The 20730-nt window shown below is 52.6% G+C and overlaps 1 protein-coding gene across 2 annotated transcripts in view; it reads left to right on the forward strand.

Moving 5' to 3' along the window:
- The window catches only part of Dnah17 (dynein axonemal heavy chain 17), a 122233-nt gene that overhangs the window by 20957 nt on the left and 80546 nt on the right, over positions 1 to 20730 (forward strand). Inside the window, exons 16-31 of one of the 2 annotated variants that reach the window (XM_052755897.1) lie at positions 558 to 698; positions 2222 to 2365; positions 4371 to 4553; positions 6392 to 6646; positions 7537 to 7706; positions 8233 to 8455; positions 9922 to 10038; positions 10168 to 10267; positions 11433 to 11434; positions 12066 to 12191; positions 14222 to 14470; positions 16808 to 16930; positions 18309 to 18656; positions 18743 to 18834; positions 19124 to 19250; positions 19807 to 19959. In XM_052755897.1, the coding sequence (XP_052611857.1) occupies positions 558 to 698; positions 2222 to 2365; positions 4371 to 4553; positions 6392 to 6646; positions 7537 to 7706; positions 8233 to 8455; positions 9922 to 10038; positions 10168 to 10267; positions 11433 to 11434; positions 12066 to 12191; positions 14222 to 14470; positions 16808 to 16930; positions 18309 to 18656; positions 18743 to 18834; positions 19124 to 19250; positions 19807 to 19959 (2553 nt within the window). Of the gene's footprint in view, positions 1 to 557; positions 699 to 2221; positions 2366 to 4370; positions 4554 to 6391; positions 6647 to 7536; positions 7707 to 8232; positions 8456 to 9921; positions 10039 to 10167; positions 10268 to 11432; positions 11435 to 12038; positions 12192 to 14221; positions 14471 to 16807; positions 16931 to 18308; positions 18657 to 18742; positions 18835 to 19123; positions 19251 to 19806; positions 19960 to 20730 lie in introns of both variants that reach the window. The other variant, XM_052755898.1, reaches the window with a different exon arrangement.

Genomic DNA, 20730 nt, shown 5'->3' on the forward strand with positions numbered 1-20730 from the left:
CTCAGGAAGCTGAAGTGGGGGATCTTGAGCTTGAAGCCCATCCAGGTGTATTCAGGAAGACCCTTCCTCAGAAAAACAAACAGCAACAATAGAAACAAAAAATGGGAGGCTGGAGAGACAACTCAGCAGCTAAGAGTACTTGCTGCTCCTGCAGAGGACCTGGGTTCTGTTCCCAGCACCCACATCAAGTGGCTCACAACTACCCCTAATTCTAGTTCCAAGAGACCCAATACCCTCTTCTGTTCTGTGGGGACTACATATATGTGGTGTACATATAGACAAGCAGGCACACACATCTACAGATAAATAAAAAATAAAACTTAAAAACAGATGGAAGAGCAAAGTCACCACTCACGACTGTTTTATGTTTTGAATTCAGTTTTCACTTGAATGGCATGCCCCTCAAGAACTTAGCTCAGGAAGTTAGGCACAGGTGCTCAGGGTGTACAGGGAAAGGCTGGCAAGAGACAAGGAGGCTTGTGTCCCAGAGAACACGGAGGAGGGGCCAGACCAAGTGTATCATCTCTGAGAGGGCCGGTCTTGTGGTTTGCCAACAGGAGTGGTCAGCCAACCCCCTGTTTGAGAGGAAGGACAACAAGAAGGAGGCCCTTCTGGACCTGGACGGAAGGGTAGCCAATCTTAACAAGCGCTATGCTGCTGTTAAGGATGCTGGTGTCAGAATCCAGGCCATGGTTGTGGTAAGGAGACCCCGGGGGAGGAGGCGGAGAGGGTTGTGGAGGAGGGGTCTTTTGGAAGCTGCTTGCTCTTTGTGGAGGGGAGAGAGAGGAGGCCTCACTGAACATTTTATTCAGATGACAGATGACAAGTGTACTAATGACCACAAAATCTATTAGCTTTCATCCAAGATGGCCTGACCCAAGAGCAGCTGGCTGTCTTCACTGAGCTCCAAAGCCTGATTCCTGTTATGTTCTGTCCTCTGTTTCAAGGTGACCAGAGTGCCACCAACCCCTGCACTATAGTCCATATGGACTGGTGATATCTTCACCCTAGGCCAACAGGGACAGGCTGCTGTGTGTTTGTGTGCATCCTGCAAGGGTACATGGTAGACACATGAGTTCTGAGGAGCTCTCCCATGTGTGCGCAACACATTACAGCCAGCATGTGTCAGTGGGCAGATGGGTTACACGTCTGCTTTGCCACCTGGAAAGTGGGTGTCTTTGATAGACCCCCAGCAGAAGGAGCAAGGCTGAGTAGATGGAGACCAGAGAGCTAATGAGAGCCACCTCACCTGTTCCAGCTTCAGTGAGACAGCGCTGCCCCTGTGCCGGGCTTTGTTACCACGTCCATCCACTGCGGTAACAGCTACTTGAACCATTCCTTTCTACCCCACACTAAAGTTACCAGAGACTCTTATCTCCTCTCTCCTTTGTCTGAGAACACGGGCTGAGTTACATTCATCTTTGTGTTCACCTGTAGCACGCAGTGTCTTATAGAGTCACCCATCTGTCCCTCTTCCATCTATTACATACTTCTTCATCCACCCATCCTTCCTTCTACCCCTTCATCTACTCCTTCATTCATCCTCAACCCAACCACTCATGTATCCATCCAACCATCTATCTACCCATCCATCTACACGTCCATCTACCCACCTATCCACCCACTCACTCATCCACGCTTCTATTCACTCACCTCCCACCCAGCTGCTTTCCCATCAATGTTTCTATCCATACATCCACCCACCCATCCATCGACCCATCCATCCATCTGTCCATCCCCTGTGCACTGAGCCCTTTACCACTCTGACCCAGACACTGTCAAGCGTCAAAGGTGCAACTGCAGAAAGGATAATTGAAGCTCTTTGTCACAAAGATGGTCATCAAAGGACAAGATAATTCAGAGTTGTCACTTGTGCTGTAGTGGCATAAACAGCAGGTTGCTTAAGAGAATGTGGGTGAGGCCAGGGATGGGAATCCTGACCCAAGACCAATAGTGGGCGCTCAAGGACAGCCTTTAGGAGGAGGTCACATCTGAGCTGAAAACTAAAAGATGAGGTATACCTTACAGGAATCGGGGGAAGCCCCCTGCATGAAGCCTTCTATGACAAAGAGCCCAACACACTCAAGGGGCTTAAAACATCTGCTTTGAGTGTCTCTGAACTAAACAAAGACAGGAATGATGCATCCTGTCATGGGCTAAGCAGAACAGAGAGCTAAGTGCACATCAGTAAAATCACAGCCAATGGTGTGCTTCCACGCAGGAAAATGCAGAACTGTTCAGAGCAGATACAACCAGCCAGTCCTGGAAGGATTACGTCAACTATATTGACAGCATGGTCTTAGATGAGTTTGACCGCTTCATCCGCAAATCTCTAAATTACTTAACGGACAACATGACTATGGACGTAAGTTACTGGTGTGTGTGTGTGTGTGTGTGTGTGTGTGTGTGTGTGTGTGTGAGAGAGAGAGAGAGAGAGAGAGAGAGAGAGAGAGAGAGAGAGAGAGAGAGAGATCTGTGTTGGAATCTGCTTCTGATTTGCCTGAGGAAAGAGCAGGCAGTTTTGTGGATTAACAGATTCAAAGTCTGTTGGTGGTGGCCAGCTTGCCATGGTTTTAAAACTAAAGGTCCTGCATGCCAGAGAGCACCCCCAATGAGCACCACCTTGCTGCCGGGTGATGCCAGTTACCCCTGTTCCCTTCTCAGGATTATGGCAGAGGGACTCTTCCCAGTAACATCAGTAGCTAAGCTTCACCTCTGTGTAACCAAGGTGTGCCAGTGAGTCTCACTGAGTTGTGTTCTCTTAGGGGATGACACCTTCCCTCCCATGCCTTGTTACAGTGTGACAGAACACCTGAGAACTCAAAAAGTAACTTCAAAGAAGAAAGATCTAGTTTATAGATGACCATCTCAAAGATTTTTGCTTCTGGGCTGTGGTCAGCAGAGCCCCATGGTGGGGAGCCCGTTGATGAGCAAAGCTGCTCACACCATGGCAGGCAGGAAGCTACAAATCCACCAACAGATTAGTCCATTGATGAGGTCAGAGTTCTCATGGTCCTATCACTGCTACACCAGGGACCAGGCACTTAAGCTCCTGGGCACATTTCGATTCTATACTGTAATACAACAGTTCCCAAAGGGTCCTGCTGCTGCCAGTAGGGGAAGGCAAAGACCCACCCAGCCCAGGACAGGGTGGTGGCATTGAGAGGGCCTCCCAGAAGCCACAGAGGGCAGATGGGTCATGTGCAAACCCGACACACGTCTCCATTGCTGGTCAGTAATTATCTTGGTATGTTCTCTGCTGCTATAGCAGAATACCAGAGGCTGGGTGAGTTAGAGACAACAGATGTACACACAGCTCACAGTCTAAGATCAGCGAGGGGCCCTTGTGGAGCAGGTCTTAATGTTGTATAATTTCATGGAGGAAGAAGGAAAGGCCCAAAGGTACAGACTTGCAGCTCCAAGCCTGCTGTAGTCAGACTCTACCCTCGTGACCAGAATTCTGCCCATCTCGTGTCAACCACAGCCATAACAAATTGCAGACCTAAAATTCTGTTGATGTAAGCAGGCATTGCTCCCGACCATAAGGTTCACAAAGCAACCCCACACTGTTGCTGAATGTCAGTGATAAAGCTGACAAGGTGTCATTCACAGCAGCAGAGCAAGGGGAGTCGCCACCAAAACCACAAAGGTCCCCCTCCCCCCAACACTGCCAGAGAGTTCCCAGTGGCCATGGCCCCATGGCAGGAGCCAGCCTCTGCATTAGTGTTCAGAAAAGCCTGGTCATCCTTCATGATGACTGACCATCAATACCCTGTAGGGCCTCTCAACACTAGTAAATAGCTCTCCTTGGCATAGAGAACTTGGGGGCCCAGAGTCTATCTGTCATGGGTCTGATGGGACCTGAGTCTGAGGTGGCCACAGAAAGGACAGCCTAGCCACTTGTAGGCCATGACACATAACCCAAGAGTCCCTGGGGTAATGGGAAGAGCCCTGGCAGATGGGGCTCATACCTCGTGGCTTTGCAGCCTCACCAGAGGCATCCAGACATAGACTGGCTGCAGGCACATGGGAATATGAGAACTTACCTAGCTACATATTCTTTGTCCTCATGGTAGCTAGGAGTGATGGATAGCCACTGTTTCCATCCTATGAAATGATGATACTGGCTTTACGTGAAGTGACTCTCCCAGGGCCAGGCAGCTGGTGGTTGGCTGCCCTGAGCTCGGCGATCTGCCTCCTCACACTCTTGCCCAGCCTGTCCTTGCTGGCCTTGAGTCTATGCCTGTGCACCTGGCTGAAGTGGTCCGAACCAGCAAGAGCTAGCCACTCATTAGTTAGAGCCTTGAATGGGCGACTGGGCCTCAGTTAGCAGCAGCTTGAGGCACTGAACCCCCAATGACTAATTTCAGGAGAGTATTGCTCCCCTGTTTGAGATCCGCATGGAGTTGGATGAGGAAGGACTGACTTACAACCCGTCTCTGGAGATGGGCGAAGAGGACGGCTTCCTGGCACTGATCGAGGGCCTGATCAATGACCTCTACAATGTAGCCAGGCTCATCCCTCGTCTGGCCAAGGGCAGAATTAACTACAAGGTCAGTCTCGGCCCACTGCCACCTTTATGCCTTTCCCTGCTTGGGTACCAGCTGGTGATGGCCTAGCCTGGCAAAGCCTGATGATGACAGTTCAGAATGTGATAAAGAGTTTGTGGTTGCTGTCTGCTCAGTCCCCAGTTGGGAAGAGAGCGATGGATGCTGGGACTCAGCCGGCTTTCTCCCTGATGCTTTAGTCTGGAAATGGTGCCTCCTGCATTCAGAGTGGTTCTTCACACCAGAGGTCAGTCACTCTAGGAGTTTTCACAGCCATACCCAGAGATGATTCTAAACCCAGCCAAGCTGACCATGGAGATGAACTCCCGCAGATGCCGTCTGCCACCTCCCACACCCATTGGATCTGAGCGTGTTGATTGTTGAGTCTGCTCAGATCCTGGGTATGGTAAAACACAAAACCCAGAGTTTCGGTGTCGATCCCAAACTGGAGCCATTGGATAGCCTGCCCCCCGTTGAGCAGTTACAATGAGCCAGGCCTGGGAAGCAGTCCTGATTATGAGAGCATCCCTGTGAGGCTGGGGCACTGTTTCCACTGTGGTCTCATTTAAGCTGACAGAAGCCAGTCTTTCTGTGGGTTCACACTGAACTTTTGAGTGTCTACTGGTGGCAGCCAGGATGAGGCCAAGGGGATATGAGGACAGGTCATGTGAAGGGGATGTCAGGTGACTTTTCCTGGGGAGTCATAAACAGATGTCAGTTCATCTCAGAGTACCGACAGTAACCCCGAGAGCCTGCCCCACTCAAGTCTGGCTCAGAGAACCAGTGAGTTTACTGGGGTTCCTGAGCGAATTGTGGGTTGCTCAAAGGCAGCTGTACCACCAAAAAGCCCACCCAAGTACAGGAGACAAGTCACAATGGTTGCATCTCTGAAGCAGCTTGCAGGAGTCGCAGGCAGCCCTCTCAGAGTATCCCCTTGCCTGCAGTTACTGCTCAGATGGCCTGGGGTCAGCTTGGAATCCTGTAAGTGTCAGGAGTTTCCTGGCCCTCGTGAGGTCCCTCTGCTTCCTGAGTTCTGGGGGAGCCTCCTTGGAGAAGTCATGTTTGATTCTTGAGCATAGCTACACAACGTGGAGGCGTTTCCTTCTCTAGGTTTCTGCCTCATTGGCACTGTCCAGTGGTGTGGGTTCTCTGATAGCAAGCAGCTGGAAGAAGGTGTCTTGTTGTGGGGGGGCAGGGGAGGGCAGGGGGGGATGTGTGTGCACATGTCTGTTTTCGTTAGAAGATTTAAACTTGCATGATGAGAACTAGTGAAGGATGAAAGGCATCAAGATCAAAATAAAAATGAAACTTAACAGAAATCATTAGACATGTAGAAATGTACAAAAACAGAATATCACTTTCCCTAGCATTACTAGCCAGAAGCAGGGGTACATCTGGGAGGGAGTTTGAAGCGCAGATCTTCGCAGAATGTAATGAGGAATTTTAATGACCTCATAAACAGCCAGGTGCAGATCCAATCAGTTTTCATATATCATAGATAACATTTACTGAGATTTAACAAGGAGGTCATTTTCTGGGTTTGTTATGATTGGACAGATGTCCACTCCCACCTCCATGTGAGCCCTGTCTGTGTCCCTATTGCCCATCCCAGCACATGTCACACAGCCAAGGTCTGTACAAATACAGAATGGGTGAGCTGGCACCCAAGTCACCTTGGGGTCAGACAGACTAAAGTCACCCTTACCAAAACTTGTACCAAGAGGGCGCTGCACGCGGACAGGCTCCCCATCCGGGTTACTCAGCAGCACTCTCACCCATAGAGAACTACTCTTCTGGGCTGGAAGCAAATTCCCCATCCATTGTCCCCACTCCCCTGTCTGCAGACAGACCTGGAGGACACTACAGACCTCATAGAGATGCGGGAGGAAGTATCCAGCCTGGTCATTGGGGCCATGAAGGTGGCTGAGGAGTACCAGGACTCCTTCGAGAGGTACTCCTACCTCTGGGTGGATGACCTTCAAGAGTTTATGAAGAACTTCCTCATCTTTGGGCACGCACCCACCCTTGAGGAGCTGGACACCCGGATGGACGACACCATCCCCAAGACACCACCCACCCTGGCTCAGTTCCAGCAGCAGGTGTGTGTGCTGGAACTGTGTGTGTTGTGTCCCCCCCCCCCCCCTCCCGTCATCCTCTCCTGCATCTTCTGGTAGATGACCTCGGGGCCTAATTTGAAACCTGGGAGGCATGATTACAACGTGGGTTTTACTGTGGCTCAGGGCTGGTGAGGCCAGGAGTGGTATGCCATACAGAACCATGCCACATGGGGGAGCACCAGTGTCCCAGGACGCAGAGCAAGGTTGGGCTGTCGTTTGCCCCTGTGGCTCCTCTATGCCAAGGCTCTGGGAAGAGCCTTCAGCAGGTTCTACTAGGCTGGTAGTGTGAATAGCTTCAGTCAGCTTGGTGAGGGTACTGTGCTGAGCTGGCCGGTGCCCTGTCCTGTGGTGACTAGGACAGGGGACTGTTGATCCTGAGCATAAGACTCCGTGAGAGCCCAGTAAGAGGTGGTTGGGAGCCCCACACTCAGGCCGGCTCCAGGCAAGGGCTTGTTGTCTAGGAATCAGCCTCCAGGGTCAGCAAGGGCCCAGGTGTCAGAACATCAAATCCAGAAAAAGGAACCAGTCCCTGCAGATCTCCACATTGAGTGAGAGGAAACCACCCCCCACCCCTGTCCCCTGCAAGTGAGAGGAAGCCACCTCACAAGGATGGGATAGCCCAGAGTAGGCAAGCACTCCCGTGAGTTGAGGGGCAGCCTTTGTCCCCCAATCCCAACCCCTCTGTCAGACTGTCCCCTTGAAGGGAAGGAGCAGAAAGCACCCTGGGGTGTTGGGACAAGGACAAGCAGGTGGTGTAGTGGTCTTGGCACCCTGGGCCACCTGGCTGCCCTTCACAGCCAGCCAGAAAGCAGTGCTGGTCTCAGGGAAAGCGCGGGTGCATGGCTGACGGAGCCCGCGACTGTGTTGGGTAGATCGACTCCTATGAGAAACTGTACGAGGAGGTGTCCAGGTGCGAGAACACCAAGGTCTTCCACGGCTGGCTGCAGTGTGACTGCCGGCCCTTCAAGCAGGCCTTGCTCAACACCATCAAGCGCTGGAGCTTACTGTTCAAGCGACACCTGAGCAACCACGTCATCAACAGGTGAGGCTACAACCCACTGTTGGGACACCCACGCGTAAGACCCACGCGGGTCTCCCTGGGACCCCTGGGCAGCCTGGGAGAGAAACTGGGGCCTTCCACCTCTGCCTGTGGCTCGGTGTGTGACCAGTCAGGGGCAGGTAAGAGGGTGAAGCCAGAGGGGAGGTGAAGTACCCCTCGAGCTCCGTGAGGGAGCCTTGGGTCTGGAAGGAAGGCTGCCGGAACAGCCCGCCAGTAATTGTAGCATCAGAATCAGCCGCAGCAACGTGAGCATGCTCTCCAGATGAGCCCATCTGGGAGGCCCGCTGGCCACTTTGAGCTGTGGCTTTCAAGGTCTGGCTCAGGAATCAGCCTGGTCTAAGTTAATAGGATCTTTGTGATATCTAGACTGAGGGGACCATATGGGGCCAGCGACTGTCCCTCTCCTGGTGGTGTCTCGCATGGCAATCAAGTGTCCTTTCTAAGCTGACACTGAGGTAGCACCCAAGGAGGAGCTGAGCGCCTCACAGAGAGTCCCCTTGCTCTGCAGTCTTGCTGATCTGGAAAGCTTCATGACCATCACTCGATCAGGCCTAAAGAAACCTCTCAAGGAAGGGGACTACGACGGGTTGGTGGAGGTGATGGGGCACTTGATGAAAGTCAAGGAGAGGCAGGTGGCCACCGACAGCATGTTTGAGCCCCTGAAGCAAACCATCGAACTACTCAAGACCTATGGGGAGGAGATGCCAGAGGAGACCCACTTGAAGCTACAGGTAGGTCCCGGCGGAGCTGCAGCGCTCTGCCAGGTCATGGCAGGCTCCACACCCGCCAGACTCTGGATTCCCAGAGGTACCGAGGCAGGAGACGGAATCCTCCTGGAGAACAGGGCCAAGGTGGTCCCCGAGGCTGGGGATATCCTACTGATGGTTTCATGGGGTTAAAACCATCTCCATGTCACACATATCCTCTTGAGTGTGGAGGTCACTCCAGGTGGGTGTGAAAGCTGATGGAGCCCAGGGCGGAGAGAGCCCCTGGAGATTAGTGAATGAAGAAGGGACCAGAGACTGTCTGTGCCCTGCCATTCACTGCTCACATGACATCTGTTGTCAACATGAAAGAAGTCTATGCTGCTGGGCTATAGGCTGAGCAGGATGGGGGAAGTCCCTCTGGGGGACCTCCAAGGAGGCCCTGCCTTCCGCCATCTCCTCCCAAGCCCATCAACTAACCTCCCTCCCTCCTTCCCTGTCCAGCTGCACCAGGTCCATTCCCCTGTCTGTATGCACCAACTCTAACCACTGTCCAGACCCATGGCTCAGGAGTAACAAGGGACAAGGAGCCGCAGGTCCATGGCCCTGTGCTGCAGAGGGCCCAGAGTTGGCTGGGTCTGAACCTTAAGCAACAGACTTGTGCCTGCCCCAGCCACCCTGCTCACGGTCCAGTTGTCGCCATAAAGGCTTGACGCATGTGGCCAGTTCCTAGGGGCTCCCAGGCCATGCAAGGGGGCAGCTGGGGTGGACAGGCGCCACATAAGGCAGGCTGAGCAGGAATGCCTCATCCTGCTCAGGGAGGCTCGGTGGCCTGGATGTTAGCACCTGTCTTCTAATTTCTGGTCCTGGGTCCTTAGCCTGACCGTGGGACCTACACACACCTCTGCCTGGGTAAAAGGCTTAAAACTGTACACTGGTGCACAGGCGCACATGCACAAATGTACACACGGGTGCTCGCGTGCACAGATGTGCATAGAGGCACTTACACAGGCACACACATGCACACATGGATCCATACACATGTAGACACACACATGCACGTGTGCACAGTGTACAACGTAGACAGGTTCAGGCTGCTGAATGCGATGAAGGGTAGAGAAAGTGCTGGTTGGCAGAGGACACAGAGCCTTCTCGGTTCACCATTCTGGGGCTGAGTGGGACAAGAGCACTTTGTGCCACTTAGAAGTCTCTCCTGAGCCTACAGTCACCTCACGGGAGAGGGTTTAAAAGTGAGGGGCTGGGAAGATGGCCTGGATTTAGTTCCCAGCACCCACATGGCAGCTCACGACTGTCTGTAACTCCAGTTCCAGGGGATCTGACACCCTTCCTCTGATCTCTCAGGGTGCTGCATGCACATGGTACACATATCTACATGCAGGCAAACACTCAGGCACATTAAATACTTAAAAAGAAAAAAAACTAACTCCAAAGGCAAAACGGGAAGAGACCTCCCTGGCCTTTGCCTCCCACAGGAGCTGCCAGAGCAGTGGACCAACACCAAGAAGCTGGCCATTCAGGTGAAGCAGAACGTGGCGCCCCTCCAGGCCAACGAGGTTAACATCCTCCGGCGCAAGTGTCAACAGTTTGAGGTAGCCTGATGGGTGGTGGGGGCACCGGGGGGGGGGGGAGGGCGTGAGGGGGGGGCGGGGGGAGTGCAGCTGGCTGGGATGCTCTGAACCAGGCATGGCACGTATCGCCCCTCCCTTGCTCCCTTACAGCTCAAGCAGCACGAATTTAGGGAAAAGTTCAGACGTGACGCCCCCTTCGCCTTCAGTGACCCCGACCCCTACAAGTCTCTGAATAAGGTACCTACGCACTGTGGTGAGATCCCCATGGTGCCCCTGGGAACCTCGTGGAGTGTTGAATAGGAACATGGCTTAAATGAGACCGCCCTCGGGCCAAGCATGTGCGTGCATGGGACTCTTGTGTGTGCATGTATACATGTGTAAGTGTATAACCCCCCTCCTAGCCACACAGCCTCTGCTCTACCACACTGCTTAGAAGCTACTCCAGGGCCACCGCCCGTGGCCCTGTGGGCACCCTGCAAGCCTCACAGGCTGCCTTTGTCACACTCATCCCCAACTGTCTTCCCATGAAGCAGTTTCCTGTCACCCGAACTTATCTCCTGTCCCCTCCTCTCTCCCATCCAACCAGTCACCAGGTGTTGCCTATGTCTCCACTCTGCTCTCATTGCCCAAATGTTAGACCCTGGGGACCTTAGCTCACTGGGCAGGTGTGAACCCCACAAGGTCCCTCAAGTCGCCTCACACTTCTTCTGCCCTGTGCTCCCATTCTTAAAGTCAGGGCTCTCCTTTTCTTTCATGGCCATTTCACACATCACTCTCCCCGAGTCACAATCTCGATGCCACTTTTAAAGCAATCCTGTGTCAGTCTTGTCGTTTTTAGTAAGATGAGAATATGGTATGGAAGCGATGGGTGTCGGGATGGATCCCTGCAGGGACTGAGGCATCCATCAGGCTGTGGTGGTGCATACCAGTTGTCTCAGCTCCCGAGAGGTATAGGCAGGAGGGTCAGGAGCTCAAGGGCAGCTTCAGCTACAGAGGTTTTGCTCATCCTGGGCTACATGAGACCCTATCTCAAAAATAAGTTAATGAACAAAACTCAGCGTAGACACGTCACAACCTGCCCAGGCCAGGGAGTGACCTACCTGGGGCTGCAGGGAATAAAGAAATGACAGACGAACAGACAGAAAAACTGGGCTCAGGTGGGCTGTATGCGCGGATGATGACACAGCCATCCAGAAACTCAATGCACTTATTGTATAGTCTGAATCCAGGAGGCAGGTTTATTGTATACAGCCGAAAGAAGAGATCAGTCTAGGATCATCTCAGTAGAGGGTCTCTGTCGTCAGCAGTCTCAGGCTGTGGACATATGGGAGGAGGGAGGAGGAAGCTAGGGTTGATGTTTTCTGCACACACTGTCAACATCCCACATAGGGATGTTGTGGGGTCCACATCACAAGATGTGACCTTGCGGGGTTCACATCTGCCCAGCAAGCTGAGGTCTGCAGGGTCTAGACCCTGGAATGGGTGCAAGAGGCCTGTTGAGTTCAGAGCTGACCCAGGCTCTGAGAACCCCATGTGTTCCTGCCCTGGGAGGATCTACCCTGGCTTGGGCAAAATGACCAGTCCATGGCCGTGAACCTGGGCATTGGCAGTGAGAACAGAGTTAGGGGCTTATCTTTACCATCTCCCTGAACCTGACTTTAGAAAGGCATTGCCATGTCCCTGGGTCTGAGGCACTGGGGTCCTTGCCATGGCTGTGCCCATGTCAACAACACACATTCCCTCAGGACTTCATCTACTCCCACACAGATCTGAGTCTTTAGAGACAAGCTGCCTCTTACTACATCCCAGAGTGAGGGTATCACAGAGGGCGGCTGCCATCTTGGCTGGAGCACTGGTCCACCAAGGGATGGGAAGTTGCAGCTGGGGGATGGAGAAGATTGGTTAGGACATGGTCGAGAAAAGAGACCAAAAAGGCAGGAATGGGGGCAGGGTGGGGCACTCAGGTTTGGGGACACCCAGGCTGGGGCAGCCTACTGATGTCCACTCCCATCCCATCCCAGCAACAAAAAAGCATCTCGGCCATGGAGGGCGTCATGGAAGCGCTGTGCAAGTCTGCCGGCCTGTTCGAGGTCACGGTGCCGGACTACAAGCAGCTGAAGGCCTGCCACAGGGAGGTCCGCCTGCTGAAGGAGCTCTGGGACATGATCGTCATGGTGAGCCAGGCCAGGCCTTGGGGGAAGCGGGTGGCGGTGACAGCACCCAGAGGGACCTCTGGTTTTAAAGACACAGCAGCAGCTTCCCAAAGGACTCCTCTGGGGCCACTTCCCAGAGGACTTTGCAGTTGGGCTTTGCTCTGTGCAGTATTGCCCGCCTCCCTCCTGCCCCACCTCTCTTCCCTCCCACTCCTCCAATCCATCCTTCTCTCCTTCTCAATAAGAGTCCTCTGACTTTCATGACTTTTCTTTCTTTCTTTTCTTTTTCTTTTTTTTTTTTTTTTGGTGGCCTATTGAGTGTAGTGTAAAATTATTTACTTCAGCAACGGCAACTTACCAGTGGCTACACCACTGAGGAATATGGCCCCCTCAGAGAGGGGTGGGGCCTCGTAAGCCCCTCACCGTCCATGATTGACTGTTGAAAGACCGAGTCTCGTGTGGTTCCTGTGGGCTGTGAGTTCACTTGGGTGCAATCGCCATGTCTGGAAGACAGTAAGGAATGCCCCAGGAATGCGCACCAGCAATCCCAGCACCAGGGAGGCAGAAACAGCAGGAAGTTCAAGACAGGGTCAGCCTGGGCTGCACAGCAGGTTCCAAGCCAGCCAGAGCTGCAAGGGAGTCCATTAGAGCTACCGCAGAAAAATACTACACCCTGGAGGCTCCTAGATGCTGGGTGGAGCTTCTCACCCTTCAGACCTGGGGAGTCCCAGATTCATGCAGACTTGGCGTCAGATGAGGGCGGCTGCTCCCTTAACAGACATGAGCAAAGGGAGCCCGGCCCAGGGATACCACGGGCACGAGCAGGCAGGGTGGCTCAGGAAAAGGCGTCGGAAACCCATCAGCCGGGACATACAGGGTGATGAGATGCAGCGTGGACTCTGACCTGCCGGAGTCCTGTTCAGGTGAAGGCGTCAGGACTCCTGGCTCCAGCTGCACTTCCTGCAGGCCCTGGGTCTTTCCGGGTCGTGCATTCTTGCCACGTCCAGGCCTCTCCAGTGACTGTGCCAGAAGTCTGGGTCTGTGGCTGACTAGTGGCTTCCAGCGTGGAGCCTTTGTCGATACACAGCTCTCAGCATCTTCTGGGGCCGTTCTCGGTAGAATTTTTTTTTCAGGTGGTTTGTTTATTCTGTTTCTTCTTTTTGTCAGAAATGAAGTTTCTTCTCTGGTTTTCTTATTAGTCAGTATAAGCTAGGTTATCATGTAGTAACAAGTGTCCTAAACATCAAACAACAACAACAAAAATGTATTTCTTACGCTCCTGTTCCAGGCAGCTGTCTATCAAAGGTAAGCTTGATAATCCAGGTGGTGTATCAGTGTGGTTGACAAGGCAGACGAACAGCATGCTGAGTCAAGTATGGTAATCGGGGCTCCTGAAGTCCTGGCCCATGTCCCGGCTGAGGCAAGTGGCATGGTCATTCCCAGAGGGAGAGGGAGCCAAATCCTGCCAACCACTAGCAAGGCCCAGCATAGGCTTTCGCCACCATGTGCTTTACCCGTTCATCTTTCAACAGTGGCTTCTATGGCAGCTGTTGGTTCACCCTTTTTATGAAAGTCTGATGTTGGTTCTAGATGGTCCCCCGCTGGACACTGTTGATGTAAGAACTGGGACTGTGGTCTCAAGAAAATGACCACACAATCCAAAGTGTCATCAAGGCACCCCTGGCAGGGTCGGGTCCTGCTTAGCTTTTATTTCTAATGCAAGGGGGTCCTGAGTGGCCAGAGCTCGGCCCAGGTTCTTACAAGGTTGACCAGTCAAAGCAGCGCAGCTGATAGTAGAATACAATTGCGAGCACCTAGTGCCACCACAAACACGTATTTTCATTTCTAATAAAGAAGCGCTGACCCTGGAGGAATTTGAATTTCTGCTGAGCAGCTTTTTTACAACCTCTTTATTAATGGAGTTTGTCTTAACACTTTTTTTTTTTAAATCAAAGACAGTACATCACATCTTACATTCCCCACACACTCCAACAGCAGATGGAGCAGGGGCTGAGGAAGGACAGGAGGTGATGAGGATGCTCTCCCTGCAGGTCAACACCAGCATCGACGACTGGAAGACCACCAAGTGGAAAGATATTAATGTGGAGCAGATGGACATCGACTGTAAAAAGTTTGCCAAAGACGTGAGGTCCTTGGACAAGGAGATGAAACCTTGGGACGCCTTCGTGGGGCTGGACAACACCGTGAAAAACATGATCACGTCCCTGCGTGCCGTGAGCGAGCTACAGAACCCCGCCATCCGAGACCGCCACTGGCAACAGCTCATGCAGGCCACCCAGGTACCTCGACTTGATGCCGGTAGAGGGCGGGATGGCTGCTGGTAGTTGGGCTAGCCTGAGCTGCCTGAGTGGTGGAGGCGGGGTGCCGGTGCATGAGGTTGACAAAGCCTGGCATGGACCGCTGCTGCAATGCGGGTTCAGAGCTTGGGGAGCCCCGCTTGCCTTCGGCTCTGCTGGTATCTCTCTTTTTAAATTCTTTGACTTCATACAGGTGCACAATGCATTTTGGCCATCTCAATCCCCCTATTACCATCCCTCACCCCCTCCTACTCCCACTGAACCCTTTCCTTTTCCCAAGCCCCCATTATTTTCATGTCTTCTTGTTTGCTTTTTTTATTTATTGTAGCTCACTGAGTTTATTTAGGGGTGCCTCCCTGAGCATGGATGGGTATGAGGTTATTTAACTAGAGCAGAGGTAACTTACCAGTGGTCACACCACTGAAGAAAATGACTTTTCCTTCCACCAGCAAACATTAATTGCTGTGGGACCCCTCCCCCTCATGCCAGAATCTTTACTGACTTGATCTTGTACAAGTCCTATGCAGGGCTCTCACATCGAGAAGACTGTCTCACAGTACTCCTTCCCATCCCTCCCCCGCCCCTATCCCCACTCCTCCCACCCTCCGCTCTTACATTCTTTCAGCCCCTCTCCTCTCCCTCAATGTCCTCTGAGCTTTGGAGGGCACGATGCAGATGTCCCATTTAGACTGAGCATTCAGCCATCAGCCATTCTCAACACTTTGACCAGTTATGAGTCACTGCACACAGAAGCTTCTCTGGCTCTGGCTGAGAGCAGCACTCGTCTTTGGGTATAATCATAAATATTTAGAAGGCAGTGTGACACTGTGTTCTTGTAGCAAAACAACAGTAGTTTGCTCCCCCTATGGCCTATGGCCTCCCCAGCTGTGGACTTCTGACTGGGTCTATAATAACAGGCAGAAGTTTCCCCTTGTGGAGTAGGCCTCACGTCCCATAAAAATGTGGTTGGTTCACCTATGGCAGTCAGGCCACTGGTGCACTAGTGAGCATATCTTGTCTGGCAGGCTGATATTTGCTGCCATGACCTTGGCAGGAGAGGGAATGTACTCTTTTTTTTTTTTTTTTCAAAACAAGGTTTCTCTGTGTAGCTTTGGTGCCTGTCCTGGATCTTGCTCTGTAGACCAGGCTGGCCTTGAACTCACAGAGATCCACCTGGCTCTGCCCTCTGAGTGCTGGGATTAAAAGCGTGCACCACCACCACTGGCAGGAAATGTATTCCTTTCCCTCTACTCACCTTAGGCTGACTGAGCCCTGTTCATTGTCCTGACAGAAGTCACCTATTGGGGGTATGTCCTAGGGTCTCTATTGCTGTGAAGAGACACCATGACCACGGCAACTCTTACAAAGGAAAACATTTAATTGAGTGGCTTACAGTTCGGAGGTTCAGTCCTTTATCATCATGGTGGACATGGCAGCATTCAGGCAGACATGGTGCTGGAGAAGGAACTTAACTACATCTTGATACACAGGCAACAGGAAATGGTCTGAGACACTGGGTGTGGCTTGAACATATATGAGTCCTCAAAGCCTGCCTCCACAGTGACACACTTCCTCTGTGGCCTCCTTCAGCTGTGACCCAAAGCCTCACTTCTTCTTCTGTCACCTGACTTAGTGTGCACCTGGAGATCCAGGATGACCTCATCCTGAGATCCTCAACATCTGCAGGTCATGCCCTGAGATCCTGAGTGAACTTGTGTTCTGGCATACACTTTTCACCCCACTCCAGAGGGTTCTGTGGTTACATGGTTTTATAGGGAAAGGGGTGAGGCTTGGAGAAGGAAGTGGCCTGAGTCACAGAGCCCCTGTGCTGTGGAACAATCCTCTTGTACAGTGTAAAGATTTGTCACTCAAACTGGTTTAATAAAACGTTGATGGGCCAGTAGCCAGGCAGGAAGTATAGGCGGGGCGACCAAACTAAGAGTGCTGGGAAGAGGAAGGGCAGAGTCTGGAGTCACCAACAGATACAGAGGAAGCAAGATGAGAATGCCATACTGAGAAAAGGTACCAAGCCACCTGGCTAAGCATAGATAAGAATTATGGGTTAATCTAAGTGTAAGAGCTAGTTAGTAATAAGCCTGAGTTACCAGCCAAGCATTTATAATTATCATAAGCCTCTGTGTGGTAATTTGGGAAGCAGCTGCTGGATATTTGGGAGTTGCTGGTGGGACAGAAACTTCTGTCTACACCCTGAGTCGCAGATCAAAGCTTGGCCCTGTGGCCAAGGCTCCTCTGAGAGGCCTGCTTCCTGCCACTGTAGAACACCTGGTCTCATATGAAGTGCACCTGTTTTTTCCCTAGGTGAAGTTTGAAATGTCAGAGGAGACCACCCTGGCAGACCTGCTACAACTGAACCTCCACAAGTATGAGGACGAGGTCCGCAACATTGTGGACAAGGCCGTAAAGGAATCGGGAATGGAGAAGGTAGGCACCATCGCTGTTGTATGGTCTTCTCCCCAAAGGATCCTGGGACTGTCGGATAAGCTCAGTGACTGTGAGGGACTGACCTCAGACAGCCTCTGGCTCTGAGAGTTCTAGCAGCCTTCCCTCGAGAGCTCAAGACAGAAAAACTACCCAATACCTACAGACCTCAGTGTCTTCAAATAGCCCCATTCCTGGCTATTCTCTCTCAAGCACACCACAGTCACTATGAGGAGGCCCCAAGGGCATCACTCACCAGGGAATGAATCTCCTGATCTATGAAACAGATCGGGGTTTGCAGAGAAGCTCAACAGTTAAGAACGCTTACTGTCTTACTGTTCTATCAGGACCAGATTGCAGATCCCATCCCTTACAGCAGGAGGTTCACAGCTGCCTGTGACTCCAGCTCCAAGGGATCTGATGCTCTCTTCTGGCCCCCACGGGCAGCCAGCACACATGTACACATAGGTGCATGCTCACATATACATATGTAAGTAGCTGGGCATGGTGACACACACCTTTAATCCCAGCACTCAGGAGACAGGATCTCTGCGAGCTGGTCTACAGAGCGAGATCCAGGACAGGCACCAAAACTAAAAGGAGAAACCCTGTCTCAAAGAAAAATAAAAAACAAAAACAAAAAATCCCTAAACAGGATGGAGGTCGGCGTGAACTTAACACCCACTGTTTCAAAATGCCTTCAGCTCAGAAGTCGGTGTGCACCCTAGCTTTGTTCAGCTCAGAAGTCGGTGTGCACCCTAGCTTTGTTCAGCTCAGAAGTCGGTGTGCACCCTAGCTTTGTTCAGCTCAGAAGTCGGTGTGCACCCTAGCTTTGTTCAGCTCAGAAGTCGGTGTGCACCCTAGCTTTGTTCCGAGTCCCAGGAGCTTTGCGTCCTCCCTGAGCTGGCCACCCCGGATGCTCGATGCTTGTGAATTAGCTATTTTTTCATTGCTGCAACAAAATGACTGATGAGCAGTTTAAGGAAGGAAGGGTTTATTCTAGCTTAGGTGAGGGGGTACAGTCCCTCATGGGGAGCAGTCCCTCAGGGGGAGCATTCCCTTGTGGGGAGCACTCCCTCGTGGGAAGCACTCCCTTGTGGGGAGCAGTCCCTCAGGGGGAGCACTCCCTCGTGGGGAGGCATGGCAGCAGGGCCAGGAAGCTGCTGGTCACAGTGAATCCACAGTGAAACAGAAAGTGAACCAGAAGTGAGCGGCACTGTACAGCCTCAAGTGACCCACCTCCTACAGGAGGCGTCTCCTCCCACAGGTGACACAGCCTTCACAAACTGCAGCTCTGGGTCGGGGCCAAGTGCCTAAGACACACGAGCCTGTGGGTGACATTTTACATTCAAAACACTCCCGATTTCTGCTCCCCTGAAAGGTACTGAAAACCCTGGACAGCACCTGGACCACTATGGAATTTGAACATGAGCCACACCCAAGAACAGGCACCATGATGCTCAAGTCAGACGAGGTGCTGGTGGAGACCCTGGAAGACAACCAGGTGCAGCTACAGAACCTGATGATGTCCAAGTACCTGTCCCACTTCCTGAAGGAGGTGACCAGCTGGCAGCAGAAACTGTCCACGGCAGACTCTGTCATCTCAATCTGGTTTGAGGTCCAGAGAACCTGGAGCCATCTGGAGAGTATCTTCATTGGCTCAGAAGACATCAGAGCCCAGCTACCAGAGGATTCTAAGCGCTTTGACAGCATCGACCTGGAGTTCAAGGTGAGCTCCGCCACTGGGTGTTTCCAGAAATGGCTACCGAGGACAAGATGGGCTCCAGCGCTTCTCTCCTCCCCCCCTCCTCCCAGGCCTTGATGGCAGATGCCGTGAAAACACCAAACGTGGTGGAAGCCACCAATAAACCGGGCCTCTATGATAAACTGGAGACACTGAAGAAGAGGTAGGTCCCCATCTCCATGCGTCCGGCCGAGGTGTTGATGGGGCACGGTCCTGTGCCACCTGCTGTGTGAAGGCACAGGTCACAGGCTAGTCCTATTCTATCCCTGAGGTGGACTAGGAGCCCTGTGTGTGATCAGAGCTGGTGAAGAATGGGGGCATCCGGTTAGAGTCTCTGAGTTCATGTGGGTCTGTGGAGGAAAGGCAGGATGCCTTCAGTCATTGGAGAGGATGGGCTAGCCGAGAGCCCTGTAGAAAAGGACTGACCGGCCCTTCTCCCTCCTCCCTCTTAGCTTGGCTGTGTGTGAAAAGGCATTGGCTGAATATCTGGAGACAAAGAGACTGGCTTTCCCAAGGTTCTACTTTGTCTCCTCGGCTGACCTGCTGGACATCCTTTCCAATGGAAACGACCCTGTGGAGGTAGACGGGCCCCGCGGTGTGGACCCCTGCACCCAGGAGTCCGGCTGGAGGACAGACCCTCCGCGCACTCTGCACACAGTGTGACTTTGGCCAAGCCAGCTGACACACGGCTGCTTGTTTCCCTTCTATGGAATGGGTGAAGGGGGGGGCTCCACGGGCACCTGAAAGACACACTGAGCTCGTCTCTGTGTGGGGCCCTCATGATCTTTGCCCTGATACACACCTGGGAATCTAGGAAGACACTTCCCAGGGCTCCTTGGAAAGAGAGGATGGGGAACCAGGGGGAGAGAAATGGTCGTGTTTCGTTTCAATAATAAAGCTATAGAGTAGGCATGGAGCAGGGATAAGCCGGAAACCTCGATGGAGGCTCTGGTAATGGTGTACTGCCCAAGGCCAGTTCTTGCCAATGCCCGTGGTTGCCTGAGCCACGCTCAGTGAACCTCAGTCAAGGATGGGGCAAATACTCCCAAAACAAAAGAGAAAGGATAGAAGAGAGAGGGCTTACAACCCCTGGAGGGAGCCCGGAGCCATCTGCAACTCCAGGGTCCTTCCCCAGGTGGGCCGCCACCTGTCCAAGCTCTTCGACAGTCTGTGTAAGCTCAAGTTCCGTCTGGACGCTGAGGGAAAGCCTCTCAAGTTTGGGCTGGGGATGTACAGCAAGGAGGATGAGTTCGTGGATTTCGACAAGGAATGCGACCTGTCAGGCCAGGTGAGCCCGCGGGGAGGGGACAGGCCTTGTGCCGCAGCCCTCTCACCTGCCTCTCAAGGACATGCTTGGGGACCCCTTCTTTATCTGATTTATAAATGTGTCTGTGTGTGTGGAGTGTCTGTGTCATGATGTTCAAGTGGAGGTAAGAGACCAACTTTCAGGAGTCCGTTCTCTCCTTCCACCCTGTTGGCCCTGGGGATTGAACTCATGTTGCCAGCCTTGGCAGCAAGCACCTTTGTCTGCTGAAGCCGTCTCCCTGGCCCCAACTCATCACAGAATCTACAAAGCAGCCTTCCTACGGTGTGTAGCATGCATCTAAGGGGCAAAGGAAGGGGGAAGAGCTGGGATTGTCTGCGTCATTGAATTGTTACGGTTTGTGCAAAGTGAGGCTGTGCCGTCTGAACTGCCAGTTCCCAGTGTGTGTGTGTGTGTGTGTGTGTGTGTGTGTGTGTGTGTGTGTGTGTGTGTATGAGTGTGTGTATGAGTGTGTGTGTATGAGTGTGTGTGTGTGTGTGTGTGTGTGTGTGTGTGTGTGTGTGTGTGAGTGTATATTCATGTCACGGCTCTCAAGCAGAGGTTAGAAGGCAGCCTTGTGTAGCTGCTTCTCTCCTTCCACTTTTGTGTGGAGTCTGGGGATTGACCCTGTCACCGGGCTCCTCTCCCCACTGGGCCATCTCACTGGCCGCAGGTGGGCTGTCTTTCCCGCTCTATGAAAACCTTAGCATTTCTGCCCCTGGCAAACATGTTGGTGGTGGTCACTGCCTGGACCAA

Source organism: Peromyscus californicus, unplaced genomic scaffold, assembly GCF_007827085.1.
Source record: "Peromyscus californicus insignis strain IS unplaced genomic scaffold, ASM782708v3 Scaffold_3__1_contigs__length_106647218, whole genome shotgun sequence".
Classification (NCBI taxonomy): Eukaryota; Metazoa; Chordata; class Mammalia; order Rodentia; family Cricetidae; genus Peromyscus; species Peromyscus californicus.